Below are 20637 nucleotides of genomic sequence, written 5' to 3'. Positions count from 1 at the left end.
CTGCGGTCACAGTGTCCTGATACCAGCTTCGTTCCAGACTACGGAAGGCTCAAGCCACAGGAGAACTTTCTACTCTCCTGTTTTCACAGAAGCTTTTACAAAATGGATTGATAAAAAGCTATTACCATTTTCTCTTACAGTCTTCAATCCACTCTTTCATGATGGCATGATATGTTTTCAGGTCCATGGAGACGTCTTTCTGATCTGGGTCAAGCATGTTGCACAGCTCTTCAAGACCACTGTCTTCCGATCCCCGACTAGTTGTATGTCTCAAATAATCAACTATCTTGGAAACTGCTACTTTTCCTAAAATAGATACAGGTTTCCATGCACCAGACTCAGAAGTCCAGTAGGCCATTGTAAAAAGCTGTAAGAGGGCATGCTACTGATCTGCACTAGCGCATATTCAAATGCCCTCCAGAGCTGTAGACAAGCAACTGATTCCTGCAGTTCTAGGGTGGAACAGTTTAGAGCTTTTGTTTGTTTTAGGGTTTTTTTTCCTAATACAGAAGTGTGAAAATCTCATTTACTAGTTTTGTCGACTTCTGTTTAACAAAAACAAAGCTTGCCTCATTTGCTATGCTACTACTTTCAGGCCTCTCATCAAATTGGGCAAACCCTGTGACTGACATTATCTTACTCTGCTGCACTCCTTTTTCAACCACTTTTAGTCGTGTTTGAGGTAGAACTCAGAAGAACTATTTCTTGCTCTGAAGTTTCCCAAAGTTCTCTTTTCTAACAGGAAAAAGCCTAAAAGAAATAAACAGTCACTTCCAATAAGGTTGATTGCTAGAAGCGTGTTGCTCCTTTACTTCCTCTGCATGAAAATACAGCAAAAATCATCGGGGGGGGGGGGGGGGGGGGGGCAGTTCTGGGCAGGCCAGGGCAAGGCCAGGCACCATGCAAGAGAGGGACAGACATTTATTCTGCATCTGCCACACATACAGCCACCTAGCTAAGGTGGCCAGTCAGTCCAAGCGTAATCAGACGGCCATATCTCAGGAACCGTTATTGGAATCTCAGCCTTGAAAACGTGCCGAGAGGGGAATAAACAGAACAATGAAAAGCCACTGGCAAACCTGTACGCTCTACATCACATGCACAGAAGATAGCGGTCAGTAAGTCTTCTTCACAGATCAAGCTCACATCATACATGTTGTCAGCTTTGTACCCCAGTGACTGCTTCCATCCTATGAAGAGCAAGTTTGTTATTGTCCAGCTTTATTTGCTTGTATAACTTTCACACACCACAGCTTCCAACTACAATATTATGTTTGTAATAGCAGGAGCACACATAGCATACCACAGCTTGAGTGACACACTTTTTTTTTTTTTAAAGGTGATTAAAGAAAAAAAAAAAAACCACAACAAACCTAACCAATCCTCCCTTTCCCTCACAATAAAAACAGAGCTGTTACTGCTAAATAACACCAGGGACTGTTCATAGCTGGAGCCTCCGAGTTGGGGACTGGTTTATGCATGTTTCGCAACTCCGGCTATTCTTTTGCATGAAGTAAACATATAAACCAGAACATTTCAAGAGGCCAGCTATTTCTTCCCTCCCCCTCCAGATATATTGTAGAGAAATCATCATGGTCAGATTAAGTTATTAAGAAAACAATCCTTAAAAAAACCCAAACCACCAAAAAAACAACCCAAACAAAAAACCACACCCAAACTCATATGTCTTTTTATATTAAAGGGGAGCTAAATTAATGCCCAAATCTCTTATCCACAAGAAGGAATTGGCAAGTTTGAAAAAAGTTTGAGTTGACTCATTACTTCCTTACTTTTTACAGTCACATTAATATTGTTTAGAGAAAATTTAAGATTTTATTCAGGTGTTTTTGCAGTCTTATTAGATTTGAGCCATTCTAAAACTATTGTTACTAGTTTAAATAGTAAATAAATGTCATCTATGTAGGCCGAATGTTCAGATGCCTAGGACTGTGGATTGGGAGAGGTTTTTTTCCAGGATTGTTACCTCTTTCACTCAGAGATAATTTCTTTGGCACAGGAGACTGGATCACAGCACTTTCTGACTTTTTATCAGATGTGAAGAAATATAAATTCGGACTTGACGTAAGATACTTCTGTTCACAAGGCACATCTTTAGATTCAATATTTGATAAAGCACACAGTTTGTTCTGGGTATTAGCCTCTCTGGGTCTGAAGTAGGATGGAGAACAGTTCTCCATGGGGCATACTGGCATCCATGAGTTGCTGGATCTCTCTTCACTTCTGATTGAATATGTAGCATTTGCAGAAGAGGAGGTGGAGATACGCCCGAGACAAGGCGACAGCAACTGCAAGTCTGCAGAGAAAACACAGTCACTGCTGGGACTGATTAAGTGTGGACCAGTACTATCATGACTCCTAAACGTTCTTTTCTTCAGTATTTCTTCTAGATTTTTTTTGATACTGCACTGTGGACTGTCAAAGTTCCGGGACTGAAATTTTGGTATCTGCAAAGCAGAGTTAGAGACTTCGTCCATCATTTGGATAGATTTGATCTTTCTGCATATACTGTCCACTGGGTTATGATGCCGTTTGTTAGCTCCGTGTTCTGAAGACATTATCAATTCACTGCTTTTGCAAAGTATCTGGAAAGAACAGGGACAAGATAAGAGTCAGGATGATCAACACGCACATATCCTTTGCTCCAATTTTTCCTTTCAGCAGACAACTTGGAGCTTTGGTATCAAGTGATTTGAAAATCCTTGGTCCACATACCAGCTGTGACAGAAACCTTCAGTCATGATGTTTAGTTCTCCAGGGAACTAGAAGTGATGTGGTTTGGAAGAGGTGGGGAAGAAAAAGAAATACTTTCTGAAATCTCACTGCTTAATCTTAAATACAAAAACCACATCGGGGACAGGGAAACAAAAATAAGAACTGAAGAACTGCCGGCAACCTAGCAGCTGACTATCTTTTTAGATTAAAGGAAGCACTAAGCAATATTACTCAAACCAATTTATCCCAGATTGGGTATTTCTTTTTTATATAAAAAGTGTTCATTAAAAAGAAACAAAAACCTCACACAACTTTGTAACTATTGCTATGACTTCTGATCAGGTTTGTAGCACGTACTTCCTTCTCTGGTTCCGTGGCTTTTTGCTCAGGTCTAACAGCAACAACTGTCCACCTATTTACTGAAGGTATCTCCTACAGCTATAGACATCATCAGTTTCTGCTCTCTTTCAATGGCCTCCCAGTTAAACCGTGCAACCACAGCTACACAAGGCAGTTGAAGTATTCTGAGCCTGCAGCTTTCTCAGTACCATCTCGTGACAGGTTTCAGAAGCTAAGACTTAAATGAAGTTTACTTTCAGGAAAATATTAGGCTGTCTTTCTGGGTTTGCCCTTTGTGGGTACTGGCTTGGAGGATGTGGGGAAAGGCAAATGCAACAAGCGTTTCAGCATTTCAGTGAGCCTACAAGACCAAAAACCAAACCCCAGTTGTTTCTTATACTAATTAGCTACACCTACAGCTGTCATGCTACCACACAGGGAATTACCCAAGAAGCCTACCCTACAGAGGCACTTCAGTTCTATTTGTATTTTTATTATCTATTCTCCCAGACAACATTTAAAAAGATATTTCCAATAAGATAAGCATATGTGTGTGACCAAGGCATGGAAGGTGCATTTTACAGGCATAAAGCCACATTTCAAGTGAGGTATCTGTCTCTACCTTGCAATTTGCAACCTTCTCCTCTGAACTGAATAGTTGGGAGCTTTCATCTGACACTGCCCCACTGTGGGCTTCACTCGCAGTTCCTCACCCCAAAAAAGAGCATCTGCTGAAACATCAGCACTGAGGATCACCATCCACCAGCCAGTGTAACCCAGTGAATGTGATCAGACTTGAACAGAGCTCTGTGGCAGCCATCAGCAGCTTGACTGAATCTTTGCCACTGGAAAGAAACAAGAGGGAAACAAGCAATGCTATTGGAATTTAGCTATGACATTTAGATCATTATATGAAAGGTATGATTTTAAAAAAATTGCACCAGATAAAGCTAGCTGAAGCTCCTAAGAACCAGATTTTAAGTGATATTTTGCACCCAATATTGCAGCTATATGCCTACCTTCCACCACTCTATCACTTTCAACTCCTCAGCTCTGAAAATACACTGTATTGCTTCTCACCAGAAGATTATATACAATATTAAAAAAAAAAAACCCAAAACACACACAAAAACCATTCGCTTTGAAGTAAGAAGCAGGGAAGCAGTCAAGAGTCCAGTGTACGTTAACTGCATAACCTACGTGACCAGCAACAACAGTCCTCAGATCCTCCAAGACTGGGTTTTACTCATAGCCAGCCTATCAGAATAGTACCATTACAGACCAGACTTCTGTTAGGGATAGAGGGGGAGGAAAATTAAACAACCGCTTTATAACTCGAGCTCACGAGGTGGTGCGTGTGTGCGAGAGGGACTGACGTGGTTGCCCACAGGGGCAGAACACCAGACTCCTTAACCCTGAAGGGATTTCCCCCTGCATAGTACAAACACCAACTTGCCCCCAGAAGGATATAGACTTCACTGAACTGTGCCTTTTTACTCAAACTGTGCATGAAGAAACAAAATGAAGCAACCTCCCCCTCCCCAAGAAGTTAGCTCCCTGCTTTTCTTGTAGGTAGAAAAAAAATACTTCTTTTCTCAAAGACAGCAACATGCTTCACTAGCATTTAACACAAGAGTTGCCACTTGTATAATCTTGTGAAGCAAAGAGGAAAGTCACATGTAGTATTTCTTAATCTAGATTGCAATAGACATAAATACTCAATGTTTTACTTAAAATTGGTTTATTACAAGCTTCCTGCATGCCAGCACCTTGGTTTTATATATGCAGAGTCAAGATCTCCCAGTTTATTTTACTACCGTTGTTTCTGTAAGTAGTAACCTTTACCTTAATGAACATGCCCTTAGCCACAGGAAAACTTAAAAAAAACCAAAACAATAGTAAGAATCTCAGAATAATTTTAGAGAAGAGACTGCTTTTTATTATTATGGCTGATTTAAAAGATTTACTCCTTGAGAATAAATGCCAGGAAGTTGAAGCAGTCTCCTATATTAGGGATACAGAATGTCTTTTAAAAGAAAAGCTTAAAAACATTGCAGTTAGATTTGAGTATGTTCTCTAAGTGCACAAGAGCCTCCAAGCAGATATAAGTAACCTCCATTAAAGAATATTAGTCTTTTCAACTGCCACGTGCTCTTAAACATCGCTTGTAATTCCCCACTTAAAAAACCAGTCCAAAACCCTATACTTACAACAGCATATGGAAAAATACCTTCTGTTCCTCTCTGGTAGAGACAGCACAGGATGACAAAAGCTATTTTAGCAGTTCCTCTGAGGAGGACCAGCTGAATGAACTTTGGTACTCAAGTTAGCAGAGGGCTCATTTGCTGGAAAATCAGCCTCACAAGGTACACCTGCGGCTGCCTGCCACTCAGCTCTCGGGCTGAGCGGGGCCATGCGGTGCAAACCAACCATCAGGCTCCAGCTTTCTAGCCCTTCTTGTTTTCTCACATCTCTCCTGCAGCTGTTAAATGAATTGCCTGGAATTTCAAGGCATCCTGAAGTCTCCCTGCTATCCTACCCTTATTTCTAAAACGGTGAGGAAAATAACGATACAGCTCACTGCTGTGTCTGAACTCAGGTACCGGGGATGTTTCTCACTTCTATTAGCAGTGCTTTTTTACTTTTCCCACCTACTGCAAACTTTCAGGAAGGCGCAGATCTCTCCTAGTTTGTCCTGTGACAGTTTGAGCAGAGAATCCAGAAACTGTATGAATTTCATAGCTTACCACTTTTTGAAGGAAGGCAAAAGTTGAAATGTCTTGGGCTGATGGTGTATTAAGAGTCTCTGTGTTACTGTCTGCTCTGCACTTGGTTCTGTGAGCAAAAAAAAGAGTTTTGTCATTAGGACACGTTCGTTAAACTTTGAAAACATTTGTCCTCAACATTTGCCCATGCATACTGAACAAGACTGTTAACCAAGTCCTCTTTTTAGTAGTAAATTCTCAAACAAGATTTGCATTTTAACACTGTGGCTTTTTAGGTATATGCTGTACAAATAACTGGAAATAGAATAATGTTGTTGAGGGAATACTACTGCCTGCCTGGTACCTACTAACTGCACAGCCCATCAGACTTCTCCAAACACTTGGAGAAATGACACTTCCCATTCTACCACTGGCACTCCTGGAAAAAAAGTAAGAAGTGCTCTCACAGGTGCTTTGTGATTAAAACCCAAATGTGGAAGTGAGCTGACATTGCTGACTTGTGCAAAGCATTTAACGCTGTCCCACACGACATCCTTGTCTGTAAGTTGGAGAGACATGGATTTGAGGGATGGACCACTCGGTGGATAAGGAATTGGCTGGATGGTCACACTGAAAGAGTTGCGGTCAACAGCTTGATGTCCAAGTGGAGACGAGTGGCGTTCCTCAGGGGTCGGCATTGGGACCGGTGCTGTTTTAACATCTTTGTCGGTGGCATGGACAGTGGGATTGAGTGCACCCTCAGCAAGTTTGCTGACGAAACCAAGCTGTGTGGTGCGGTTGACATGCTGGAGGGAAGGGATGCCATCCAGAGGGACCGTCACAGGCTTGAAAAACAGGCCTGTGCAAACCCCATGAAGTTCAACAAGGCCAAGTGCAAGGTCCTGCATGTGGGTCAGGGCAATCCCAAGCATAAATACAGGCTGGAAGGAGAATGTATTGAGAGCAACCCTGAGGAGAAGGACTTGAGGGTGTTGGTTAACAAGAAGCTCAACATGACCCGGCAACGTGCAGTTGCAGCCCAGAAAGCCAACCATATCCTGGGCTGCATCAAAAGAAGCGTCACCAGCAGGTCGAGGGAAGTGATTCTGCCCCTCTACTCTGCTCTCATGAGACCGCACCTGGAGTATTGTGTTCAGCTCTGAGGCCCCCAACATAAGAAAGACATGGACCTGTTGGAGCGAGTCCAGAGGAAGGGAACGAAGATGATCAGAGGGCTGGAGCACCTCGCCTATGAAGACAAGTTGAGAGAGTTGGGGTTGTTCAGCCTGGAGAAGAGAAGGCTCCAGGGAGACCTTATAGCAGCCTTCCAGTACCTGAAGGGGGCCTACTAGAAAGCTGGAGAGGGACTTTTTACAAGGGCACGTAGTGATAGGACAAGGGGTAATGGCTTTAGACTGAAAGAGGATAGATTTAGATTACATATAAGGAAGAAATTCTTCACTATGAGGGTGGTGAGGCACTGGAGCAGGTTACCCAGAGAAGTTGTGGATGCCCCATCCCTGGAAGTGTTCAAGGCTAGGCTAGATGGGGCTTTGAGCAACCTGGTCTACTGGAAGGTGTCCCTGGCTATGACAGGGGTGTTGGAACTAGATGATCTTTAAGGTCCCTTCCAAGCCAAACCATTCAATGATTCAATGATTCTATGATTGTATGATTGCTGTTCCCTGTTTTGTGGGAAAACTGTTAAATAAAAGTGAAAACTTGGCACTGTCATCCAGCAGCATTACCAAAGACCATAGAGCTGATGCAATCAGTTCTGGTTTGACTAGTAGATGGGTGTTTTTGACTAGACACTCTTTCTTCGAGGCGTAAAGCTGATAATAACGTATAGGTAACATTTCTGAGATCAAGCCAATCCAGGTGAGGATCTCTTCTCTTTTATCTTTGAGAGATTATGCATATGGGAAGATTTTTAACTTACTGGTTTGAAGAGAAAACCTCCCACATTAAAACAGCACCCCTATTTTTTCATACCTTGACAGGAACAAGTGACCTCTACTCAGGGAGGTTCCTCCAGGTGACAATGTTTTTTGTGCAGCTGTACAGCTAGCAGAGTAGGCACTGTGCAGGTGCAGGAGCAAACGACCCTTGCCTACTAAACTGAGAGAGATGGAGAGAAAAGTAGGGGCACAGGAAGCAGTGCTTCATTCCCAGGGCCTGAGATATAAACTAGATGCCTGATACACTCCTAAAAGCCTCAACGACATAGTCTGCCTCCTCTTCACATCGCTTCAGATGACAAAGGCCACCAGATTTTGTAAAGAGTTAAGTGTAACTACGTAACAGCTAAGCTGTTAATTACTCTGCTTGAGTACAAACTCTGGTAATACAAAATTCACAATAAAGTTTCTAATTTAAAAAAATAGCAGGTCTTTACCTTTGTATTCCTTCAGGACAGGTAGAATCACAGACTCATGTAACAACTGAATCAGCTTCTGGCGTTTGTGCTGTTTTATTCAGGTCTTCAAAAAGAAATACTTGTAACTTGCTGTGAGACCATGATTCAGTGATGTGGGGGATCTGGCAGCAGGAAATTCCCACCATTCCCCGTTTGCCTGGTGTGCAGTTCAAGTACCTGTGGCTCATGGCCCATCTTTGCTGTGCTAAAATGTGTGTTGCTTAGAGCTTCACTGTGGGCTGAGACAGGTAAGCACTGACAGACCTGGTTGAAGGGGTTTTCCACCCACTTTGGGAACATCTGAAATGTCTGTCAGTTCTGATGACCTGGTGCACCTGGTAGAGCTATTTATTCCCCCCTAAATTGGACTTCTACCTCTAGAACCAAGCTTTGTTTCAAACAACAATGATGTTTGTTGTTACAAGGGTGTAACACAAAAAACCACTCTTATTTTAGTAGGATTCCTCTTCTCTGCATAGTGGGATTAAAATACATGCTATTCAAGGGTAAAGTGTACCTTATGTTCAGTATGCACGGGCAAATATTGAGGACAAATGTTTTCAAAGTTTAACAAATGTTAATGCAGCAGAGTTCCTAAGTTACTTGGTTTGTCTTGAAAATACTCCCCAGGGTTTCCTGTTCGGCCTTTAACAACATTTGCCTTTACATAAGTTAAATATTTTGCATATAAATATGTCTGTTTCTATATAAATGTATCAACCCTTCCCCATCCCTCACGGTATGCATGGGTAAGGAAAACCAGCCCAAGAGGCTGCACATTTTATGGGCTATGGTTGCAGAGGTTGGGCGCCTTGTCTGTCAAGACCATGGAGCAGGTTGTTTCAGTCTGTGACACCTGACTGTCTGGTTATCATGCAGTCTCTCAGTGTAACTTGCCTTTTTTCCTCTCTCCCAATTCCGTGCATCGTTTACAATGAAACGTCGGCATCCAGCTGCTCAGCAGCAGCATGTATTTCTTGCCCAGCTCCATGGGTGAGACTGTGTGACAAACGTACTGCTCAGCCAAGAGGAGATGACTGCATGCGTAATGCTCAGCATAGTTTGTAGCCCACGAGGTAGCTTCTTGACAAAGACAAAAATCCTCTTTGCCAAGTTCATGGGGGTGGAAGAAAAGGTCAGATGACTCCTTGGCCTTTGGTGCTCCTGTCATTATAGAAAGGTATGTTCTGCAAGATACGTTCAGTAGTATCTGCCTGTCTGAAGAGCTGTACAGCTTCTGCTAACATACTTTGTAAATGCCTGTACTCAGATGGTCAGATCTCTTTTCCAGCTTGCGAACTGGAGAAAACTTTTTCAGCTGGTCTTTTTTTCCTGGTGTTTGTCCCAGACTTGTCCATTACTGAAAAAAATGTTGTACCATCCTATGGTTCACTGAACTTCAGAAGTAGTACCTCTTTCTGTGATGTTTACACCTTTCAAATATTTGTGGATGTCTACTCTTTCCTGATACTTTTAAACATCCCTCACCCCACATAACATGTTTAACTTTTACTTATTATTATCCCTTGAGGTTTCTTCTCTTTCATCAACACACTTCCGAGGACAGTAGTGCCTGGACCTGAGTGTAGCATTGACCACACTGTAGTCCTCAACAAAGGCTCTGTTACCTCTGTTGTGTGGCTGACATAAAATGTATTGATGGATTGCAGGTAAGGTTTGCTCAGTCAACAGGTTTTACAAGGCGAATATGGAACTTGGACACAAAGTTCCCCCTCGTCTGAGTGGGATGTATGGGGTTAAAGTCCAGAGTCAGCTTTGAAAGATCACAGAAACACAAAAAACAAGCCCAAAAGTAGATGTTAAGAGGTCATATGGTTCATCACCGTGTTTCTGGGCAGGATCAGTTTACCAATGAGTCCTAAGAAGGGGTTGGCTAATCTATTATCTGAGTTTCTCAGTGATAATAGATCCACAGCCTTCCAAGGCAATCTATTTATATTTCACTGTGCTACTGTTATAAAGCTTGCCTTACTATCCAACTTAAATCCTCTTACTGCAAATTAAACACAAAATTCTTTGTTTGCAATTTCCTACTTTGCAGACTCTGCCATGATAGTTCACAGCCTTTTAAGATGCTATGGTTAGCATGTAAGAGCCAGAACTACACCGTGCTAGGTGCTGTTCAGATGCCAGACAGAAGGGAGATGTATTTCCCAAAGAGTTAACAAACTAACAGGAAAGCACGCAGGTAATGAGAATAAGCACAAGAGACAAAGGTCATAAATCTCAGGAGATTTATACCCTGACACCGTCAGAATACCGTATTTGCTGACGTACCTACTGGCCACCTACACACAACAGCTACACTTTTACTCAAGAGCAAGCAACGGCTCACTGGTGTCCGTACCAGCAGTTTAAAAATAGAGGGGCACAATGACTGTAGCCTATATTTTTAGGGAAAGATTTGGGAAAGTACATGGTCGTGACGCAAGTCAGTGATGTATGTTTGACACCACCAGGTAAAACTCCACCACACGAGAACTTTTTCACGCAGCTCAGCACTGAACTTCAATCCCAGAAATTGGCTTTTTATCATTTACAGTGCCAGGATAAGCAGTCTCTGCCCTTTAGATCGTCTTTAAGAATAAGAATAGGTTAGGTTATGTTCTTTGTAATAAGGGGTCCTGCTGCTACAGCAAGCTTCACTCTACTTCCCTCACTTAGGGTATTGATTACATGCCAAAGCTACTTCCTCATTTATGTGAATCAGCTGAGAAATGGCAGGATTGACAATGAGTGTTTCATGTACAGCTCATCATCCTGAAGTGCTGTAGTTTTTTAGTGTGTTATGATCCATAACCCGATTATAGGCTACTTCATTTTTCAAGAGTACAAGCTTACATATGCCCATACACATCCGCATGTTTTTTTGCAAATGCAGACACTCTCAGTACATGCATTTCCTTCCAAAAGTATTGCCTCCCGTTGCTGTTTGCGAATAAATCATGTCCCATATGCCATCCTAGAAGTGGTTAGATTTCTGGGAAGAGTAGTATGACCACCTTCTCACAGGATCATGACAAGAAAGAGCTATGAAGGGAGAAGAAGAGTCTTTTAAATTTTAATCACTAAAGTAGAATTGACAAACCTGGAGTTCTTTGTTCTGCACGCAGACTTCTTAGAGATTTCCAGGGAGGTGGTTTTGAAATATATTTTTTTGAAACACCAAAGCAACTTAGAATCTCTGGTCATAGTAAAAATAAATGGATTTAGGGCCCTAAGTCACAAAGGCACAGAGAATTTAAGGGAAAAATAAAAACTTTTTGGAAAAAAAAACATTATGGAAATTCATTTTGGGATTGGGTTCATTTCACCTGATGTCTGTGTAAAATGCTGTCTGAAGCCAATGAGGAGACACAGACATCTCCAGAGGGGAATTCAGTTCTTCTCTCTTAATGCTCTACCCTCTGCGGCCAGAGGTGCTCTTTGAAGTCCCGTTTCCCTCCACTCTGTAGGAGTGATTCAGTTCCTAGTCAAAAGCAATTAGTGACATGTTAGGTGCCCTAGGGATCCTGCCTGCCCTTCAGCTGCTTCTCCACAAGTCTTGGGTCTCTTGCAGGCCCTGTGTCACAGCTGGCAGTCCCATGTGCGTGTCTCAGGTGCCCTGGATGGTGTTTGGGCAAGGTAGCCTGTCTCTTGCTACTGGTTGAACCTAAACACTTCACTTCTAGACACCTTAGTGCCATTGAGACATCCGATGGTACAACATTAAAACCATTTAATTTAAGAGGATGCTGTCAAGGCCCCGCGTTTGCTCTTGAGCTGATGGTCACTTGACCCCGCAATAAGCCAGTTCAGGTTTTGACCTGTCCAGTTCAGCTCCCTGCTGCCCTCCAGACAGCCTCAGACAAGGCCCAGTCTCTACAAGGAGGCGAGTGGGACTCTGGCAATACAGCCAGGTTGGGAAGAGAGAGTGAGAATCCAGCAACACCAACTCAGAGCAGCTCAGACGTTGTAAAGTGGTCAAAAGATAAGAAAAGCTGAAGCTGTCTTTCTACAGTGTGGTAACAACATAAATCTTTCTCCGTGCCTCCCATTCTCTTCCCCTTCTCCCCAGTTCCAACTGAAGGGGCTGAGCTGGTTGTCTTCTCAGTTTATTTTCTGTTAACTTGACTCATTCCAGTGGCAGGAGAACCAGAGCTTATTTTCAGTGCCAAACACGTTCTGGTTTTTCTACCACAAGGAGAACCATTGTGAAGAGAATATACTTTACATTGACCAATACCAAAGGTAAGGCGTTATTTTTCACAGACTCAGTTGTGTGTTTTGATTCTGGCCCTGTGGCCTGTGCGTAAAGAGAGGCTCTGAAGTCGCTACAGAAGGGAATAGGTGAGTAGCTTTATCTTTTCCAAGTCTCTGCTTGTTAAATGTCTCCTGGATGCAATGCATAGCCCCTTTCTAAGGCTAAGGGTTAAGCATCATCAAGAAATGTCTCTGATCTGTCAGAGCAAGAGGAAAAGAGCAGGGAAAATGTAAACTTCACATTGAAGCAGATGCAAGTAGAATCCCTTCTGCTGGCTAGGGTGCATCATGGCATGGCCTTTTTAAAGGATAGAGGTATAACAGCAGCTCCCAGCCATCACGAGAGCTGCATGAGCCCAAAACCTGAACTTCCCTCTCATTTCTTGCATCTACGCGAGAGTGAGCTGCAGCTAATGCCAGGTCTGTATATTCGATGAACAATTCTGGTTGGTATGAGCAGAGAACAGAGCAATATCCCCCCCAAAAGCAAGAGAGCAATTGCACCTTCACTAACAGTGTGCTTCAGAGCAGTCTCCACAGACACATCACGTCGGGGAAAAGCTCTTAGCAAGCCTTAGCAGTGCCTGTTGGCGCACTCCTCGCTCAGACTCCACACGCACGAGCACGTGTCTGTCACACATGCGGGCTGACCTGTATTTTTGTTACACCACAGGCTGGTCCTGTGTGTGAGGCTGCCGCAGTAAACTTTCTACTGGCCAATCTTCGAATCAGCAAATTTCTGGCTCCCTGTTTGCTTTGCTTCCCCTTCTGCTCCCCTCTCCCATTTTACAAAGGAAAAAACGAAGGAGCAGAGATAAAAGCCCTAGCTACAGAACCAGCAAGGCTAGGCATCAAGGATGAGTAGCTCTTTGCCTGAGGACCAAACCCACCATCCGTGACTGTGATGAGTCGAACAATCACTTAGAAGTAGCTTATGGAAATGGCTTCTCTGATTCCCACTTTCTGCCTTTTTTCTGTTTACTGCTCCACCGCTTGACCTATTCAAGCCCACGATCTGGGCTTTTACTCCAACCAATCCATGAGGCAGAAAAATGTTTCTGACTATTGAGGGTTGGGGTTTTTTTTTGTGTTTTTTTAATTCAGCTTTGTGTTTTTATTTGTGTGTAGGAAAACTAGATACAAGAGATAGTTAGAGAATCAAACAAGAGACTGCATCCTCTAAATGTATGCTAGGAATAACCTCAAGCTAGCGACGCTGGATAAGTCACCTTTTGCTTGATGTTGGCATGTCATGACTGGAGAGTAATTTACTAACTTTTCCAACTCCCACAAGGGATAGCAATCTGATATATGTTAGATTATCCTAGGTAAACACTCATCATCCATATTAATACCTGCTTCTGGCTGTGGTTATCGATCATCTAGCAAGAAGGTGATGTATTGCAAATGCACAGGGCTGATGCTGATGTATTCAGAAGGTATTCACCTGGCTAATGGAGTGCATCTCCAAGTGTGTCCATCTTTCAATCATTTCCCTGACTTCCTGAAGACTACAGGTTTCCCTCAGGAGTCATCAGACCTTCTACTTCTCCATCTACAGGGCTGACAAGAGATCCCTTTAGACTCCTCCGCCCTGCCACAGAAGGGGAGGGTACCTTCACTCCGAAGATTTAAAAAGGGACCCCCAAACCTGTAGGAGATCTTGTGACACATTATCCCAAGAAAAGAAGACTGAAGATTTGCCACTGAACTAAGTATGAAGGTGAGTGAGACTCTTTTGGTGTGTGGGAAACATTTAGTTTGCAATTTATGCTTTTTCATGTGAGTGTAATATTTAGGAACTGCAGGGGGTCTTAATAATTTTAACTCAAACATAACCTGAGAGGAATATAGTTATATTCAGTGTGCCTGAAATAACTGCATTAAAAAAACATTAATAACACAATGTACTCTCAAAAAGAGGATGAAATAAACCACTGTGAATCATAATGTTAGATGCTCTCTGTTGCCCATCACTGTTATCAATGCACGAATAACAACATGGTCTGTGCGAACAAGCAGAGGTGCAACTTGTTCGCAGAGGATTCATGCTCAATGCTTTCATTTGCATGTGCTACATCAGTGAACAAACTCCAAGAATCAAAAAAGCCTCTCTCGTGACATGTGTGTAATCACGGTTGATGCAAATAGGATGCTAAATTTAAAAAACTTTCTTTTCCTGAGGAAGTAGTGATCTGCTCTCCTGGTTGGTTGGTTTGTTTGGAATGGCAAGTCCCTACGTTTCCTTGTTGGCTAAACTCTATGATTCATGGTTTGGTAAAATCAAGATATACTTTATATCATCTTTCCCCCTTAGTTTGTACACTATTCTCATTTCTGGAGGACCTAATGTCCTTGTAAATAGGAGCACAAAAGGTGCTTGCCTCGATGGCAGTTCTCACCGGTATGGAACCCTTATACCGAATATGAGTAAAGACAATAAAGTATGTTTGATTTCACATTCCTCCTCCCATCAGATCGCTGTGTATTGAAGCTGAAATAGCCACTGAGCAAGAGGAGGTTTGGCAGCAAGACAGGGAGAAAGGAGCAACTGGAAATACCCTCACATTTAGATTTGAAGTTGAGAGGATCTACAGATCTGAAAGGCTTTTCCTGTACCTTGTGGTTCTTTGTTGTGCACAGGGACTGCGTAAACTGACAGCACCTGCAATGGCACTGTTCCTGGCAGCGTCCTTCATATCTTTCTCCTGGAGTGCACCTCAGGTAAACAGCTTGCTCAGGCTCAATGCGCAGCATCCGTGAATCTCACAGGCTGGTGCCGTTTAAGTATTTGTGCTAGTTAGTAATGGCATGCAACGTTGACACGTCTCTTCTCTTTTTTGGCATAAAGGCTCATTTCCAAAGGAGAAACTGGACTCCTCAGGCTATGCTCTATTTGAAGGGTGCACGTAAGTCCCAAGCTCTTTCCATTTTGAGGAGGTAACTTTCTCTACCACTGGATTATTCCTGATCTGTTTGGCTCCACACAAGCAGTAAATCCCCGAGGATGCTGTGGAGGTAGAAGTTCTGAGGCCTGCAGGGATGTGCTAGTTGGTATTTCTTCTTGTCTCTGAAACAGTGGTATTGCCAGTATTATTATTAATTTTGAAAGAATCAAATTGAAGAAAGCAAGTGTTGGAAGAAGAAAAGCAAAACAAAGTGCTGAAAATGTATAGAGTTTGAAGCTTGATTGTAAAACCTATTGGAAAGGCTATTTCCTTACCTGAAATAATCTTAAAGGGAGTTTAAGATGCACTGGATATAGTTATCATTCCTTATTCTCACTCAGGCTTTATTAAAACATCTTCTCAAGCAATAGGAGAACACACATTCCTATTACAAGAATCTTGCATTAGAGTTCTATTAAGACCACAAGCAACCTCTTCTGAGGAGAACTTGGATGTCAGTGTTATCAATATCGTGGTGTTAACATTGTGCAAATGACCTTTTGAGTTTGTATTAGTCCAGAGTTAAAGAAGCACTAAATATAAAGATAAAATTTAGAGCCAAAGAGAGATTTTGTCCTTTGATGCAAACCCATGAAATTTAACAGAAATATTAGTATTTTTAAAAATTCTATTCTGAATTGTTGTTTCAAAATTAAAAGCTATCAGGCAAGGTAGGTATTAAGAGAGCAAGAAAAATAGCTTCCTTGAAATAAAAAAAAAAATTGAAGCTTACAATCCTGAGAGAAATGCAAAAGGGAGACAATACAAATAATAACAACACGAAATAAATATAGGCTCTAAACAACTGTAAGTGTAGCTGGAAGAAGTTCTAGTGACATTGATGAAATTATTCCTATTCATAAATGCAAAGAATTTGGCCCTTTTTTGTTTTGTTTAATTCTTCCAACTGAATAATGCAGTGTGTTACTTCCATACCAACCTGTGTATCATTCTTATTGATGCATAGGAAGTAATGTGATTTTATTTTTTTAGTTTTTTTTTCATTTTTTAAATAGAAATATGCCTCTAAAAGGCAATACTTTATAGTCCAGCAAAGAGATTGAAGACTCTTGACCGTACAGCAGTCGAGGAAAGAGTGAGGAAAAGACAGTAAATGCCTCCCTACGTACAGTTCCTACAGCAGGTTAATACAAGAATGAAAAGTGCTGAAACACCTGTTCTATGGAATAAAGTATATCTTGAGTGTTCTGGTTTAGGATGGGCTATTACTGATTTGGAAAGACCCTGGGATGGACTTATGCCTCCCATTTTATGTTTGTAGAAGTATTGCTGTAATTTTGTATCTTGAAAAGACTACTTTAGGGATTGTAAGGTAGGAATTACAACAGATTTAGGAGGTTGTTTTCACCCTTTTTCCCACTGCTTTTGTAGAGGGACGTCGATTCATCTCAGATGAGAGCCAGCGAAAGGATCTGTATGACAGAATGCAGCTTGGTAAGTACATGTGCCCAGGTGTATGTAACACATCAGTCTTTCCTCAGATTATGGGAGAAATCTGTAGAAACTGGAGGGGACTTGTTTTCCTGGAATTATATTCAAAGAAGCAATTAAACTCCCTTGTGTTAGTTCCTTCATTCCGAAAAGCACATGATAAAGACTGTCTGACTTTCCTCTCTTGTGTACCTGTGTGGCTTCATTTACGTTAGCGTTGTTCCAGACTGACCTGGCGGTTAAGTGGGATTATCATCAGTACCTTTGACTTTCTTTTTCCACTGGAAAAAATCAAATTGTTATTAATTGTGCTGAACTGACAAATGACAAAAGTAGACAACATTAATCCATGCTAGACAATGTTTCTGGAGGAAACAATGTTGTAGCAAATTAAGGAACATATGAAAAAAGAAAATGTTCTTTTTACCCTGTAAGGGACTTTAAAAACAGCCTCCTTTTTAAAAAGATTACTAGTCTCTTCTGTGTTAGATATTTGTCAGGCTGGTTTTGAGCAGAGAATGTTATAGAGTGAAGGAGACAAACAGTATTTTTTTCTCTTTGGGTCTCTAGTTATAGAGATAAAAAAGCAAAGAACAAAATAAATAAATGCCAGTAAACACTAACAAACCATGCATCTCTGATTTTATAATTCTAGAAACACGCAGCCGAAACACAAATCCTTTATCTCTTTCTGAAGCTGCAGCACTGTTCCTTAGTTCCTTACGGAAAGCACAAGAAGAAGGTAAATGCATGTTTTGTCTTACCCTGACTTTTTTAAAAGGGGTTTATCAGTATTTCATTTACTAACAATTTAGTAAATTGATCTAAAAGGCCTGGTTGGAAATGAGATATTATTCCACAGAGTGCATTGTATTAGAGTGTACATTTACACAGATTAGAACATGAATCAGATAAATGATAGTAGGTAAACTTTTGTATATTCTGCTTTTAATTTGCTTTTCAGATTTTTATTGGTTTAGATTCAAGGGAATGGCTATTTTGAATTGAATTTTCCAAAACAAAACTCTACCGGGGCTTCTTTTTCTGCAGAATATTGTTTGCTTGTGAAATTTTCATTCCTGCATTGGCTCTTATGTCCTGGTGGAAAGGCTTAAAAGAATCCTGAAAAGTGCCAGCAGAGGAGCTGTGGGATGCACATATTGCTCCCGAGAGCTCTGTCGCTGGCACAGCTGACAAGGGGTCCCAATGACGTTTAGAGGCAGAGCCCTGAAATATCCTGAAAAATCCCATAATTCATTCATGTGTTCCTAGCCTCCCCAAGATACTGTCTAACCCTCCCAGCTCTGTCTCCTCACCCCCTGCTACGTGCTTCCACTTCTCACTTCAGAACTTCAGAACCCACGTCTCCCGTCCACACCACCCAGCAAAACCCAGCTACTGAGTCAGGCTTAAATAACTTGTGTTTCCTCATCTCCTTCATGCATATTGCACCCCATTAGATGAGGACCCCTATCCTACGTTCCCCAGGTCCCTCACCTTGCTATAGTTCACCTTTCCTCCCTAGACCAGCTTTCCTGCAAAGCCATTTATCCTGAACCCCTCATCGTCTGATGCACACATACAGCTCACCAGGCTGAGATCCTAAATCTATGCTATCCATGTCTTTCTACCTTTCACCTCTTCACGTACATAGACTATTTTTTGGAAATGGAGCTGGGGACAGGGAGGTTGTAAAAGAAGGGTACACCTTATAGTGCTGTGGGGAGTCTGTGCTGTGCTCTGGCCCCTGCGTGCCGGGGAGGCTGTTGTAGCATATACAAGCCCAGGAGTTTGTCTAAGTTATGCTCTTCCCCTCTTTGGTTCAGGAACAGAAGGTGGCTAGAAGCTGCCTTTGTCTCTTACTGTCCTTGTTGCGAGTTCTTTATTCAGCCTCTTAATTTCCGTCATCATGACAGGAAGAAAAAGCGCTTTACTTGAATTAGGAAATGTGAAGTAAAACCCTAGTAAAATATGAGGTAGTTTTGTACCTTCCACATGGATGAGTGGTAAGACGGGCCTGTTACTGCCTGATCGGCTTTGACGTCATCAAGAGTGTATAATAAATAACTGCCTTGCCATCGCTGCGATATCACGTCTCCTTAGTATTCTGAAGTATGCAGCTTTCCTGAAATGAAAAGAGGGTGTGAGAAACTCCTGGCAGAATTTACCTGGTGTATGTGTAGGTATGCTGGAACCACTCCTGTCTTCTCCACTTCCTAAAATCTCCCACCGTACGTCACGTAGCGCTGGGGCTCTGTGCTCAGCTCTCTCTCCCCTGCCCTGGCAGAACTCTGCTAACCAAAAAAATTCAGTGGCATTGTGACTGAGAGAAAGGCAGAATTAAAAATGAGCACAGTGCTTTGGACAAAATATATGAGAAGTTCTAAAGAAAAATCGGTGAAAGTGTCATTTGTGTGCTAACAAAAAGAGACAACCCTCTGAAGTGCACAATTCATAAATTGTTGTGGTCTTTTCCTGCCTGCTGTTGCTATTCCTGAGGAGACAGTGGACAGCAGCAGCCCCCTAAGATAAAAGGTGACATATCTGAGAGCTAAGCAGAACTGGCAGCTTGTTTGAAAAATACTATGTGGAATAACATTGCCATCATTGTAGTAGGCAATAACAACACAGTCAAATCTGGGTAAGCCCTGCACTTCCAGAAGATCACTTTCAGGTGATTTTAGAATCCTCTGGACTGAGAAACGTGCAAATAAAGAACAAATACATTACTTACTTCTGCATGAAAAATGTGTGCCTTGTACTAAGATATCCCTCTGGACATGGTTTGTATCTTTGCTCTTCAGCAAACAGAAACATTCCTACATTTAAAATGAGAGAAGATACGATTATTTCTACAGATGCCTGCATCTCTTAGCTAAGCAGTCACATTACACTAGGCCTGTGCCGGAGGCACATCTATCGCGTGAAAACTTTGGCTGACTGAGCTTTCCTTTATCTACAGCTTATTTTTCCCCATTGTGTCTTGTCTTACAGTTGAAGAAGAAAACAGTGATCACCCTGGCTACTTGACAGATAATCTATCAAATTGGTGAAATATTTCAAATTTCTTTAACATTTGTATTGCATATATATTTGTATTGCATATACCCTGAAATCATCGTTTGTGTAAACAGAGTATTTAATCCCTCCTCACTTAAGTTCCCAAAGGGCGATGTATATATTCATTGCAACGTTTTGAATGCAAACTGATTAAAAGTTACTAGTGCAGATAAGGAAATTATTTGTAAAGTTCCTGCCATTTAGGCCATTTTGTATGTCCCACCCAAAATTTAAGATACACTGTACCACCTTACCTGAAAAGATGATTAAAACTGTCTTTTTGGACAACTACTTCATCAAAAACAATTTTTCAATAGTCTTTGGGAAACCTTTTACCACCCAGCTGGATAGTGAAGCCTTTTTAATTCTGACAAAGGCAGATTCCTTCACCACTTCACTGCTGGCCCTGTAAGTTGCTGACGGTCAATAAAGTCAGTGAGATATTAAAGCAACCCAGCTATCTGTGACTGCAAAGCAGGTGGGGTTTTTTGCAGGTATCTGTCACCACAGAGAAGAGGCAACAGCACTTACTTAGACCTCAGTGCTGCCCCAGTTACACGCGTGGGGAAACGTCTGCTCTGAACAATCCTCCTGAGCAAGTCCCACCGCATAACGAGAGTATGGGGATAGGTCTTACAGGTCTTACGGGGCCTCGTTAGTGACTATGGCATACAGTCGTTAATGACTATGGCATACAGTCACCACTGCTGTGAGGAGG

General features: G+C 42.0%; 2 protein-coding genes across 2 annotated transcripts in view; one reads left to right on the top strand and one right to left on the bottom strand.

Moving 5' to 3' along the window:
* Positions 1-2576, bottom strand: part of IRAG2 (inositol 1,4,5-triphosphate receptor associated 2) — a 39996-nt gene extending 37420 nt beyond the window's left edge. The window contains exons 1-3 of the mRNA XM_075506628.1: positions 1985-2576; positions 1080-1190; positions 126-306 (exon numbers count right to left, since the gene is read on the bottom strand). Of these exons, the coding sequence (XP_075362743.1) occupies positions 126-306; positions 1080-1190; positions 1985-2576 (884 nt within the window). The remainder of the gene's footprint in view (positions 1-125; positions 307-1079; positions 1191-1984) is intronic.
* An 11221-nt stretch (positions 2577-13797) lies between these two features.
* On the top strand, positions 13798-19912 carry SPX (spexin hormone). The gene is made up of 6 exons (XM_075491731.1): positions 13798-14182; positions 15103-15183; positions 15311-15368; positions 16800-16862; positions 17515-17601; positions 19854-19912. Exons 1-6 carry the CDS (start codon positions 14177-14179, stop codon positions 19910-19912), a joined length of 354 nt encoding a protein of 117 aa, XP_075347846.1. The 5' UTR covers positions 13798-14176.
* Positions 19913-20637: the final 725 nt, after the last annotated feature.

This window comes from Mycteria americana, chromosome 1, assembly GCF_035582795.1.
Source record: "Mycteria americana isolate JAX WOST 10 ecotype Jacksonville Zoo and Gardens chromosome 1, USCA_MyAme_1.0, whole genome shotgun sequence".
Classification (NCBI taxonomy): domain Eukaryota; kingdom Metazoa; phylum Chordata; class Aves; order Ciconiiformes; family Ciconiidae; genus Mycteria; species Mycteria americana.
Note: the sequence above shows the minus strand (reverse complement) of the source record. Positions and strands in the feature narration are given on the sequence as shown.

Bases quoted from the DNA above. Each gene is read 5' to 3' on its own strand.
- SPX (XM_075491731.1), top strand. The intron at 15,184-15,310 runs GTAAACAGCTTG...TTTGGCATAAAG, and splicing joins TCTCCTGGAGTGCACCTCAG to GCTCATTTCCAAAGGAGAAA. The intron at 16,863-17,514 runs GTAAGTACATGT...TTATAATTCTAG, and splicing joins GTATGACAGAATGCAGCTTG to AAACACGCAGCCGAAACACA.